Source organism: Triturus cristatus, chromosome 2_2 (assembly GCF_964204655.1).
Source record: "Triturus cristatus chromosome 2_2, aTriCri1.1, whole genome shotgun sequence".
In the NCBI taxonomy this organism is placed as follows: domain Eukaryota; kingdom Metazoa; phylum Chordata; class Amphibia; order Caudata; family Salamandridae; genus Triturus; species Triturus cristatus.
The window spans coordinates 652,081,465-652,094,467 of NC_140582.1; the positions used below are offsets into that span (position 1 = coordinate 652,081,465).

Sequence of the window (13,003 nt, forward strand, 5' to 3'; positions counted from 1 at the left end):
TGCAGAGGAATGTATATTAGGCCTACACAAACAGGTGTCCAAACACAAAGTACAATATCGATTTATTGACCTGGCGCTTATTTTAGTGATACGTGTCATCACAATGCGATGGAAGTCGCAGAAATCCCCCACTATATTCACCTGGCATAGTGAGTTGCTAGGCTGGGGCAGTGCAGAGTGCTGCTTTGCGTAGAGAGGAACTTAGGGGCTTACGCAAGGCTCCAATAGCATTGGAATGGGATATTATGCTTGAGGCCCTAAAATCAGTTGACATTATTCAGTAAACTCCTGGACTCACAGCTGAAGTGTGGCGCTAGGAGGAGACCCAGATGAAGCATGTCACCTCGGTGAGTGATGGGAATCCGTCCTACCAATAGGTATGCCCAGACAATTTTGCTGGTCATCCCATACACTGTGTTGTTCAAAAAGCCTTATTATATTGTAGACCCATGGATATTACTGTTGTTTAGACTATTGATTGTTGGGGAATATATCCATGCATGGTCTCTAAAAGATCCCCCAAGACCCTCCCTCCTTCCCGGTTTGTATTTTTTGACACGTTTGTTAGATCATCACCCCTGATCATAGCCATAGTAAAGATATTTGCTTCCGTACCAAGATGATAATGGATGTTTAGGATATGGCCAACATCACCAGCTATGCTGGTTCATAAGACTCTAGATCACTATTTATCTGTTTGCTGTAAATGGTAATGGTTTTAGGGTTACAATACAATAGCAACATAACTAATGATGTATGTAATCCTGAATGTGAACCTGGCTATATAGGATGTGCAACATGGCGATGAGATGTATATGTTTTACAAAAATCAATAAAACGGTTTGCCCAAAAAAAAATGACATGTATTTGGAATCAGCTAGGAAGGTCTATGATGGCCATAGCTTCTGTGTCAAAGTTGAATGTGTCCTCGAACCGTATTTTCTCTTGGATTGCCTGGATGTTTTGGTATAAGGGGCGGATAGGTAGAATGGGATCTGTATGCCATCAGACCAGTTGACTGGAATGGGGTCATATGACTCCAGGTTAGGGGAACGTGAGACTATCCGGTCCAGAATGGCACCTTTGTGGTGTGGGTGTTTATGGCAGTGTCGTTGGAGATCATCTTTAAGGAGGTGAAAGTGTTCACTTGGCGGTTACCCTTTCCACCCCAGTGGATGTTGGCCCAAGATTGAGTCTGGCATCTCTAGACAGTGTTTAAGTACAGACCAACAATTGTGTGGCAAGCAGTTCAGGGAGAAGGTGTTGTATTTTTGCCGTGGTTGCTCAGGTAGGGTAGTTGGGATTTGCATCATACATCGGGAAATGTGCGAGTTTGACTCGTCTGAAAGACAATGGAATTCAGGCAGCCCACTGTGAGAAGAGAGGTGGTGGTAGTTAAAGCTGCATAACTAAGACACAGAATAGGCCTGGGGTTTATAAAGCGTGCTCGCATGCGAGGGTCTCAACGCACAGGGTGCAGCTGTCAGCCGAAAAGCCAGGTCTCGAGGCTCTTCCTGAAGGTGCGGGGGGACTGTCGGATGTGGATTGGGAGTTTGTTCCAGGCTTTGGCTGCAATGTAGAAGGCTCTACCCCCAGTTCTGCAGATGCGTGGGGTCGTTGCTAGGATTGTGTTTGCTTGGACCAAGATTTTCCCTTTAGGATTGTGTTTGCTTGGACCAAGATTTTCCCTTTGGTTTAGATGTAGACAGAAAGGTTGCCACCAAAGGGGGAAAAGGAATTTTAGTGCGCTTCAAAGGGGCGGATGGGAGAAAATAGTATAAGGACATGATCTATAGGTCAGTGTGTGAAGGTCCGTTTTGAGGGCACATTTGCGTTGGCTGTATGCAAAGGTTTCCAGGAAGCCTCTCAAGGTCCTGCGTTTCAGGTTTTTCCATTGCATATTTGGAAATGTTCAGGGGTAATGTGTTCTTGAAAGCACGGGTGCCATATGTGGAAAGAAGCGATGGAAGAGCTATAAGTAACAGGCATCGCAGTCATGTTGGAGACCGATGGCAATCAGGCATAAAAGGTACAAACTAGACAACAGTGTTGAGTAAACATGTGTGTCGCAATGTCACCCAGCCAAGCGACGCGCCCTCTATTCTTAGAAGTGGATGGACATCTCATTTAGGTCTTTGGTAAAGCAATGGCTATTAGGATCTCAGAGCTGTTGATATAGTGATCGGACAGTTTTCTTAAGTTAGTCAGGCTTCTTTTGTTGAGTCGGTGGGCCAGACACAAAGGATCAAGCATTTCAGAGTGGCCACCGCAACTTGCAATTCTGTAGAGCAGGGTCTTCAAGCTAGGAGGCCTCATGTGAACCTGAGGGCGAAGGGGGGGGGGGGGGGGGGGGGCGGGGCTCCAGACTCCGGCCAAAAGCAGCATGAAGCTCTGCAATGGCCAATCACTAACATCTTTTTTCGTTTATATCCTAGCTGGAAGTCACTGTGGATACTTTAAATTGATACAATTTAATAGCATTGGTAAAAATATAAGAGGCGCGGCAAGACGCAGCATAACAAAGTTTGAAGAGGGTAAAATAACAATTTCAAGATGGGCACAATTGAGAGGAATGAAGTGAAATTCATAAGGGTAGTTGCTGGTATGAAATGGGCATTGCCTTTGCCCATTTGAAGATGGCTGGGGGGGGGGGGGATAGTAGTCCTTTCTATTTGAAAGAGGGAAGGAAGGGATGTTCTATTTGTTTGGCACCGCCTGGTTGTCATTTAAAGGCAGACACATGTGGAGGAACAGGTGGCATTTGCACTTGCTAAATTGAGTTTTAGAGCTGCTTGTAGATTGACAAAAATAGTGTGGCTTTCTGCAAGGTGGAAGAGAAACCTTCCGCTGTAGCAGCAGTCTTCCATTGTTCCTGAGCCAAGGAAGGCACAACTGTGCAAGGCCACTGGTCAAACTAAGCAACCGAGTAGTTGCCTTACAGAGGCCAACTAGTCCAGTTGAATGTGCACATTTTAAGCAATCCCTTTCAGAAGATGGCGGAGGGGGCGACTCGGAGACCGTTTATATCCTACTTAACCTGCAGCTCCAGATTACTTAAGACTTTAAGGGGACTATGTATGTGAGTTCTTATATAGCGCTCAAACTAGCCATATTAAACCCCTCTCCCAGGTTGAGAACCAGTTTGTACAGGCACAGGATAACAAAATCCGCCCGGCAGCACACCCTTATTTATAGGTCCTCGGTACACTATTCTAGGAACTTACCTCCTGCCAAATGGGAGTTACACACCTCGGTGCATATTCAAAGACAGCAGCCCAGAACGTTGTGAAAGATCATGCAGACATTCCTTGCAAACAAAAGTAACTTTGGGGGCACAAGCATATGCGCAGCCTAATCATGCTTTAAGCCCGTTGTGCTACGTTACTTCACACTGCGGTGTTTATCTGCAAGAATGTCCTGGTGTTTTCCCATATTACCCTAGCATTTGCAGGTAGAGACTACAAGCATCAGACGTGAAAATCTCCTTCTAAACCTATACGAGTGACTTATGTACTTCACATAAGTATAGACAGGCAACCCCCCCCCCCCCCACCAGAATTTATAAATGCCGCTGCGCGACTGCAAAGTAGACCCTGAGGGTGTCACCTGCAGGAGACCAGAAGCAGCAAGGTCCGTTTAGAGTGCGCGTTTGAAAACACGCTATCGTTTGTAGTTTTAACCAGACTTGCTTGGTATACTGTGCTCCTATAATGTTCAAGTGACTCGGAATGCTCACACTGGAGTAAAAAAATAAGCGGTATATTATGAAGCACGGCGTTAAAATGATCGCCGCTTTACAGCATCTGGAAATTATTAGGCTAGATTACTAAGCAGTGTATATTAGACATTTCTTATCCCAACACGCTTAGTGCACCTCGAGACAGCGTCACCGCCAGGCAGATACCTCGAGCAATTATCTTTTGGACATCTTATACATAGGGACTCCTTGGGTACATAAGACAGCTTTGATCGAACGCAATACCCACCCTGCAAAACGTATCAACGTCAGATAAATGAAATGCGAATAAGGTAATATACATCTTTTTATTACAAAATTGCTAAAAAAAAAAGTTTTAGAAAAGTACAATGCACCAGTCTACATGGATGTAAAATCTGCTATGATACTCCTAAGTACATGGGCATACCGGGGCTTATTTTGAAGTCTTTAGAATCCTTTAAATATGCAAATATGCAGAGACAATCCACAACATCAGAATCCATACTTAACTGAAGTGGCACCTCAGCTACTACTTACATTAAAAACGGAGGATTTTCCCTAAAAGAATCACACATTACCTATACACAATTCTGTACAGTTTGTATACCAGAGCTAACAATGAGCTGCACTCGAGTTCACATTCTTAGCAAAACAATGGACTTCCAGCACAAAATCTCATAGCAGGCATTCAAGTTACTCGTCATCCTCCTCTTCTTCCTCCTCATCCTCTTCTTCCTCCTCCTCGTCCTCTTCTTCGTCATCGTCATCATCTTCTGGCTCTACCTTTTTCTTTGCTGCCACTGCTGGCCTTCCAGGTGATTTTTTCCCTACATCACCACCTTTTCCCTTTGCACGGTATGCTGCAATGTCCTGGAAAAGTACGAAAATGGAAAACGTTAACATTCAAGTCGTGATGTTTACGTGAACAAGAATCCGGCTCCAACGGATGAGCTACTGTTCGCTCTTATGTAACTAACACCCTGCCCCCAACCTTCGATAAGTAGTCATCGTTCGGAAAAGATGGTTGATTTACACAGTATTTAGATCTGATATTTGAGCAAACGCCGTTGGGGCATCTTACTACACTACCTAGATTATTCATTTGGTGCCAGACATTGCAGTTATGTACATATTGTAGATGCAATTTTTATTCATAAACCTTTTCACAGTGGTGGCATACATTCCCGTTGAACCGCTGCAGGCACATCAAGTAGCTCGGTATGATTTTTACCGTTCCCAAGTAGCCATTACAAACGAGGTTAGAGAAACTTGGCCTGCAGAGTAAGCGCTACTATGTTGCCTTCGCAAACATAGGGGCATATCATCAAGGACCGAGGTAAAAATTATCGCCACTTTGGGGGCAGAAAACTGCCGCTAAAGCGGCGACAATGGCCTTGATAATATGCTCTTGAGAATTAATATAAAAACCCAGGTTCTGGTGTGAATATGGGCTTCAATGGGAATTCTCCAGGGCGTATTATCAAGCAGATTATCGCCGGTTTAGCTGCAGGAATGTTAACGCCGTCCTTGATAATATGCCCCTAAGTTCGAGATCGTAGATCTCACAAGGCCCACTTTAAATGCCCTAGTTAAACGTCCAAGTTACCTTTTCATATTTCTCCTTCAGTTTCGCAGCTTTCTGTTCAAATGGGATTTTGTCTTTCGCGGTCTGTTCTGACCACTTCTCCCCTAATTTTTTCGCCGTATCGCCAATTGACAACCCAGGATGATCAGTCTTGATTTTGGGACGGTGTTCGGAACAGAAGAGGAAAAACGCCGACCTGGATAGAAATTAATAAACCGTAGTTTAGAGACAATTCCAACGCCTCATACCACCTCCAAAAATAAACGTCAGGTGCAATATAAACTTACGGTGGTCTCTTGGGTGCATTAGGATCTTTCTTCTTCTTTCCTTTGGTCTCGCCCTTTGGTGGCACGTATGATTTCATCTCCCGGTCATATCGGACCTTGTCTCCCTTTGCCAGGTCTTCAAATTTGCCCTTTTCTTTTGCGTTCATTGTCTGGAAATAAAGGTGAAAAAACAGTCAGATTTAAGCTAAAGAGTCGTCTCCAGACACCCTGACCAAACATATCTACGATTAGGTTTTCGAGGTCGCCGCTTGTCTAGAAGCCTACAGATCTGCTTTAGTGCGAAATTTCCCGCTTTTTAAAATGGCAGAAGCCGTCCGCTACGAGATATTCAGAAAACTCCACCCCTTACGGAAGTACAAATACTAAATTGTTTTCTCCTCCGCAACGGTAGTCTGCCAGCACCGCCCCATCCTCGGGGCTCCCGCCCACTCAGCACAATCTTACGAAACCTCGAGTTACGCACTCCCTTCCCCACTCCTACTTTAGCTTCGGACCGCCCTCCACTGCTCCTCCCAGAACTGTGGCGGAAGCGCGGGTCAGTTTGTGGCGCACTCACCTTCCACCTCTCGGAGCACTTCTTGGAGAACTCAGCGAAGTTAACCGATGCGTCCGGGTGTTTCTTTTTGTGCTCCTCCCGGCACGTCTGCACAAAGTAGGCGTAAGAGGACATCTTGCCTCTGGGCTTGTTGGGATCTCCTTTACCCATGGCGGAAGTTAGTCTGTCACCTAAAAGAAAAAAAACCGCATGTGAAGAACGTCCGCCATCGCCCCTGACTCCTCCCCCAACCTTCCCGCTCAAAGACAGCAGCGCCTGTCAAAGACCCCCGAGAGCAGCATGCTCAGGCGCGCACATGGGGGCATACACAGCAGCCAACACCGCTACAGTAAGAGCCAACCTAAACGTGGATATAAAACCATAACACTATGGAATCCCATTTCTGTAATATAGTAGACTACGGCATTATACCTTAACCCTACAAAGCGCGTATTTATCATTGCATGGTAGGATCACCTACTAAAAGACGCTCCTGCTGCAGTCGCGAAACATACAAGTACTGCTAATATGTGAGCAGCTCATTGGTAACCCAAAAAAACCGCCAAAAAGCAAAACGTGATGACGGCCTTAAAGACCGTCGAACAATTAGAGCCCAGACCAACGGTCAAATACGGCTATTTATCCAATAACATTTCCTAGAAAATGATGCGTGCGTTTTATTTTCTTCCCTATCAAGCCACATTTCGAACTACGTCAGAACACACACACGGAACTTTAAACCCATAGAACAACCCCTCTACAGCTATAAATGCATTTAAAAAATAAAAACCTTAATCGTTATTAATTCCAGTCGCACACATACGTATAAAGGAACAAGAAAAGCTTTTAAGAATAGGAGAAGATAGTCCGAGCTCCTAAGGCCGGAAAGGGTGACTCACCTAGAAGAAGACAACGCTTAAGAACCCGTTCGCCTCGTCTTGCTGCAGCGAAATGGCTTAACTCAAACGGAATACCGCCTCTTGTTATTCACAATTGTCCCGCTCACAGAAGCTTGATAAAGAGTCCCAGGAAGCCCGCCTACTACATCGTCATTGGCTTCGTATCCCTTTTTTAACCGGAAAAGGTAGTGCCTCAAGGTCAGAGTTGCCTCTACATTGGTTAATCACTGGATGACGTCCCAGCCTTGGTAAAGCATGTTACTACCAATCCTTGGGTTTGCCTACTCGTTGGAACCGGTTAGGGCGTCTGGGATGATGCTGGGCGGAGTTTGGCGGCTTGGTGGGATGTTTAAAATTTCGCGGGGTTGGTGCTGATTGGGTTGGTCGAGTAGCAAGGCTGCTGGTTAGCTAGAAGGCGGCGGAGTAGCGCGTTTTAAAAAAATACAGATGCCAATATACATAAAGAACCCGCTTTGAGACAAAGGGGGAAGAGAAAAAAAAGGCGGCAACTTTAATTTTGGGGGATGCACTTCCACCTACGTGTGTTGATATTTGGAATGTTTTTGGCCTTTTATATGTTCATGTTCCTGCGCATTTAAATCTTATGTAGTGGCAATTCACGTTATTTATTGATTCTCTACTTTCAGAATCCGTGAAACATATTTGCAGTAAATCGCCAAGATATAGTCTCAGTACATTTTCCTTAAATACACCAATCTCGCCTTAATTTGAAAAAAAAAAAAAAAAAGGCACTGTTTAAAATAGGAACTGCCCACTGAAACGCAAGTGGTGTATGGACCGGTTTCTAATGGTTTTCCAAAGATGTGCCTCTAAAATATTGCTCGGCTTCATTGACCGATACAGTTAATTTGTTATTAAAGCTGCATCTTCCTGACATGAGTTTTCTTTATACTAGCTTTGATCTGTAAGCAGGGTCCCTACAATGATGTGTTGAGAGTCTGTTTTTTGCGTGCGAGGTGTGTAAAGTTCAAACATATAACTGAATTTCTCCAAGTTAAGGCATGGATTGGAGCAAATTGGCACCAGTGCAAAGGGATTTCCTTCCTCTTTCCAACTTGTTTAAAATGTACACACCCGGCTCTAAAAAAAAATGGACGCACTGCCCTAGAAGCACGATCATTTCGATGACGGTCTAGAATAAAATAGACCCGTGAGACTGTGGGGATCTTCGCGGAAATTCAATGGTCGCCTTTACAGTTACCTTTCTGATTGGCCAGTCTCCTTGTTATATCAAATCTCCCTCGAAGTGGATACAGTGCTCACCACGATTACCGGAAACAAATGAATTTGATCTTAGGAACACATGAAGGGCATATTCCCACTCTAGGGTACTTGAAAAGTATATATATCCCTCCTATTTTTAAACGCCCCTGCTATGCAGACACCGGTTGCTTTAGCCCCTTTCCCCCTCAACACACACAGGAAAGTTGAACATCGAGGACATTTTATGTCACATGGGCAGACCATGGTTTTAAAGGGCAGCTGGTGACGAAATACCAGGCATGACACGTTCTAGAACGTACGAGAGGCTACTTTCCCTCAAAAGAAAGAATGCACTTGAAAAACAGTGATGCCTGGTGACATATGCGTTTTAGCCATTCTATTGAAATTAGTATCAGTTTTCAACACCGCACACGTTCTTCAATAGGGTGAAAGCAATTGTAATGGCTTTCAGAGTGCGCATGCACGCCTTCAAAGGAGACTGCCTACTAGATATTAAACGTTGCTCAAACTGTTCGTGGAAAGCATTAGTGCACCAACCCCAAAGCCTCGTGCAGAAGCACGCACAAATCGTGATATTTGAGTTTCCAGCGCTGTATGCCCAAGTCAGTCACCCTAAATGGCTTACACTGTTGAGCAGGTTTCTATTTGGGAGGAGTTTCAGGCTAGCTGGTGTCTGCCGAACAGAACAGGGGTGAGGCGGGGGCAGCGGCTCACAGCTCTCCACTGCAGCTGTCTGGAGAGAGCCCTTCCTCTGCACGAACTCTTATAGATGAAGTTATGGGAGTTAGACGGCTCGCTCGAGCCATTCAATTAGCCCCGCTCGCTGCACCACTCCGTAGCGTTTCTTTTTAATCTAAACACCCCTTTGGTATTTGTCTTTCACGCGTATTTAAAAGAAACCGACCTGCAGGGAGCCTCTGTCTTAAAGCCCCACCCCGCAGGCGCCGCATGGCAGCCAGAGGGAAATCTTTCCATTGTGAGGCAGGTTGGCGCCACAGTCAGTAGCTCTCACCATTACTCACGCTCGGATGATTCACTCGTTGTCTTCACTTAAGAGTGCCGAACAGTGTCCCAACATGTCACATTCTCTTCACTGTATAAGCCACTGCAAGCTCCCACCATACAAGTATTTATAATCCTGCACAGTTCCTATATCCTCTGATAAACTCATGATCACGTTTCTCTCAGAAAAGGAGCCATTAGAGGTCAACTTCCTTTTCAATGTCAAGAACTGCAAGCGTGTAGTGTACTCTGAATCCTGCAAGGTATGCAGAACATGAGTAAGCCTCCATAAACCACTGGGAAAAAAACCTCCAGAATTGACTAAAAATAGAAACTAGAAACCGAAAACAGGAAAGTCTAGTATAATTAAATTAGTGATATTATAAATTGTTACAAAATTTCACTGCTTCTGCTGGATCAACCATAAACACGTCTCAGCAGTCTCCGTGTTCGGCGTTCACGGCTTGTGATTAGCTCAAGCTGACTGCGGGGGTGCGCACTCAGTAATAGTAATAATTCAATCTCCAGCTAACTATTTGCTTTGTTTGTAGGGCTCTGTTTTTAGGGCTAACACGCTGTAGGCTGCCATACCCTGCCATACCTGCAAGTTTCCTTTGTTGCTGCCTGTCTCCCCTGCCGCCGCTGCCGTCCTCACATCTCGGCGCGGCCGCAGAGAGGGGAGAACTACATGTACCATCATCCTCAGCGGCAGGAAGCCGCACACGCCTCTTCCGCGCCCGGAGGCGTATTTCAATAGAGGAGAGCCCCCGCGGCTCGGGATCGCGCGGGTGGCGCCGGGCTGAGCCCGGGCAAAGGGCGGGCCCTCATCCTTCTGTGGAGACTTTTAGTGTCCTTCCTACCCATCTATAACTAAGGCACGTGGACCCCCGCACTAGGTGTCCATACAAAAGGTGATAAAGACAGAACCCTACACCCTTCTGCAGAATCTCTCTGTAGGCAAATAAGAGACATGGCAGGAAGAGGTCCCACTTACTCCTGAGGTTCTCTGGCAGAGTTCCCACCATGCTCTTCAGTGTTTTGTTAAATGACTGCACCAAACAATTGGTTTGTGGGTGGTATGTCATAGAGAAGTGGTATGTCACACCAGCTTGCTCCCACATCTCTCTCATGTAAGAAGAGATGAAGTTGGTTCCACAGTCAGAAATTACTGTCCTTAGAAATCTGACACTAGAAAAGATCCCTGGAAGAGCTCTTGCTACCACCTTTGCAGTCATACTCCTCAGAGGTTCAGCTTCAGAGTAAGTTCATATGCACTGATGGAGCCATTATCCTCTTGGTGGTGCCTGGCTCCGGATTTACTGGTTCACTATAAAGTAGGCCATCCTCCCAGGCAACATAGTGTTCTCCGACCACTCCTTTGGTGACCTATTCCTGGGCACTTGTACTGCACCTTGCGGATGTCCTACCGGGTTGGCCACTGAGCAGATACCAAACCCTGCAGCTCTGAAAGTGATCCAGATTCAAGCAACAGCCCACCTTCAGAAGCCTCATTCTCCCCTCCATCTGAAGCAGAAGCGATGACCTCCATGGCCATTGCCTTCCTAGAGGCTGCTCTTTCCAGCAGACTACCTTGTCTTGGCCCCTGCAAATCCGAGGTGATCCCAGCTTCACTCTGAGACTGATGTGCAGTCTTTGCTCTGGTTAACACTGTTTTGTTGCATTAGCCATAAAGGCATCTGGTCCTGGCACCAAGCCAGGGACAATGAAATCATTGCACAAGAGACATCCAGCTCCTTGGTTTCCCCTTACACCTTGCCCTTGAGCTAAATCTCAACCCTGGCAAGTGGATACTCCATGCCCTCTTCGCTGGCTGCCAATCCTGTATCCTTGGTTCAGGGGAGAATCTCCTCAGGCTGAAGATACTTCCTCTTAACCATAGTGCGGTAGGCTCCAGTATTCCTCAGGGCAGGCACTTTGCCCCCATTAATACTTACTTCCTGCCCAAATCCCATTGTGTTAGGGTGAATGTGCTTCAGGACATCTTGGTCCATTTCCCAAATGTCCATGTTGCAGGGATTCTGCGCAGGAACAGAACTATGCTTGGGACCACACAACATCAGTACGGAGGGACTGAGTCACCACACCACAACAGTACCTATGGGCTCGGATCTGACTAGTTTATAGTGCCTCACTTGCCCTTCTAACCTTTCCAGAGAGACAAGTGATTTGGCACCCCAGAACACAATCCTCCAAACACAGTAGAAAAACGTGAATGAATAAAAGCCAATATTACTCTGAAGATAGTTTGGAATGAACTGACCAGGCCGGAACGTATCATTTTAAAGATATGCACTTGACCAGCAGTGTTAGATGCATTAAAAATATGATGAACTAATTTGTCAAAATGCAGTGAGAGGTTTGTGTTTAACAACGCCTGTATCTTGCTGGATGTTCTGGCAACCTGTAATTTGAAAGTTTCTAGGGCAGAGGTGAGAGCTACTTCTTTTTGAAACAATAGTGCTTAGAGTCTGCGTAGCTTGTTGAAGTCTGCCTTCAAAGTTGGAATGGATGGCCACAACGGGCTATCAACAACTCCTTGCGTGGGTGGAAACAAGATGTTATTATAACATGCAACGGTTTGAGAAACTGATAAAATGCATGGAATCCCCGTACGCATTCCACAACAATCTTGATCACTAAGCATTAAATAACTACCATTTGAAAGGAGAACAATAAGCGGAAGTATGGTAGAAACTGGTATTCCTTTTAAAAAGCAGGCCAAATTCTCTGTAGAGGCATTACATGCGCCATGCACAGTAACATGTTTGTAAATGTGTAAGTGCTCTACAGAAGAGTCATATTATTGTTCAGTATGGAATACCTCTTTGCTGGCATGCTCACAACAGTAGGAAAAAGGGAGGGAGCATAATTCATTAATAAAGCTGCCTCCCAGGGGTTCATATCTACTGACAGGGAAATGTTTCCTGCAAGCTGTGAATTGAAATGTCTAAATATGTAAAGATTATAAACGGTGTATTAACCATGCAGCTGAAGATTTTTCGGCTATGGCAAATGGGAGTTGTTCTAGCTTCTCTAAATGCAACATTGTATAGGTTGCATCTTTCATTGCCATCAGTTGTTGTTTGTGTGTTAAATTGAAAGGCAAAAATGATCTACTGAAATTCAGATAATGCCACAGTAAGGATTTGAATTGTCCAGCTAAACTTTGCATAATATCAATAACAGATGACACAATGTTATTCAAATTAGAAATTTGAGAAGACAGCGTATTAATACTATTATCAACAACAACAAGCACTTTATCTAAATTATCCTGATCAATTGGTCTTAAATATGCCTCAGGTTCCATTTGGGACAGTTTATAAATGTCATTATATGTAGCATAAATAAATCTTTTAGAACATGGAGATTTAGGCTCTAATAAAAAAAATCTGATAAGTTCATGTCTTCGGGCAGTAGAGAAAGATATGTTTCAATGTAGACAGTGTGAAATGTTCCAACCATTGTTGACACAATTTCCCCACTGAATAGGTGGTATAATACCTGAATGTTGTTAGTGGGACTATCGGGGCGGATCAGCTTGATTTAAACCCAGGTCTGGAATTATGAAAATGAGCATGACAACCATTTGTCTCTACTAGCCACAATAACCACGGTGTTGACCTGAAAGTGTGGAATTAAATGTACGATTCTGCACCATACGATAGAGTTGTTTTTCAGTAAAATTTGTCAAACGTTGCCAATTATCAA

At 44.9% G+C, this 13,003-nt stretch overlaps 1 protein-coding gene across 3 annotated transcripts; it reads right to left on the minus strand.

Moving 5' to 3' along the window:
- Positions 1-4,025: 4,025 nt before the first annotated feature.
- On the minus strand, positions 4,026-7,079 carry HMGB2 (high mobility group box 2). Of its 3 annotated transcripts, none has more exons than XM_085641836.1 (5): positions 7,030-7,079; positions 6,147-6,318; positions 5,591-5,739; positions 5,325-5,499; positions 4,026-4,588 (listed from the first exon to the last, which is right to left on the minus strand). In XM_085641836.1, the coding sequence occupies exons 2-5, from the start codon at positions 6,294-6,296 to the stop codon at positions 4,412-4,414; spliced, it is 651 nt and encodes a 216-aa protein (XP_085497962.1). In that variant the 5' UTR covers positions 6,297-6,318; positions 7,030-7,079; the 3' UTR covers positions 4,026-4,411. The 3 variants fall into 3 exon arrangements, with proteins under 3 accessions (XP_085497962.1, XP_085497963.1, XP_085497964.1); XM_085641837.1 differs by having other exon boundaries at positions 6,147-6,316; positions 7,025-7,079; XM_085641838.1 differs by having other exon boundaries at positions 6,147-6,316; positions 6,949-7,079.
- Between the last annotated feature and the right edge of the window lie 5,924 nt (positions 7,080-13,003).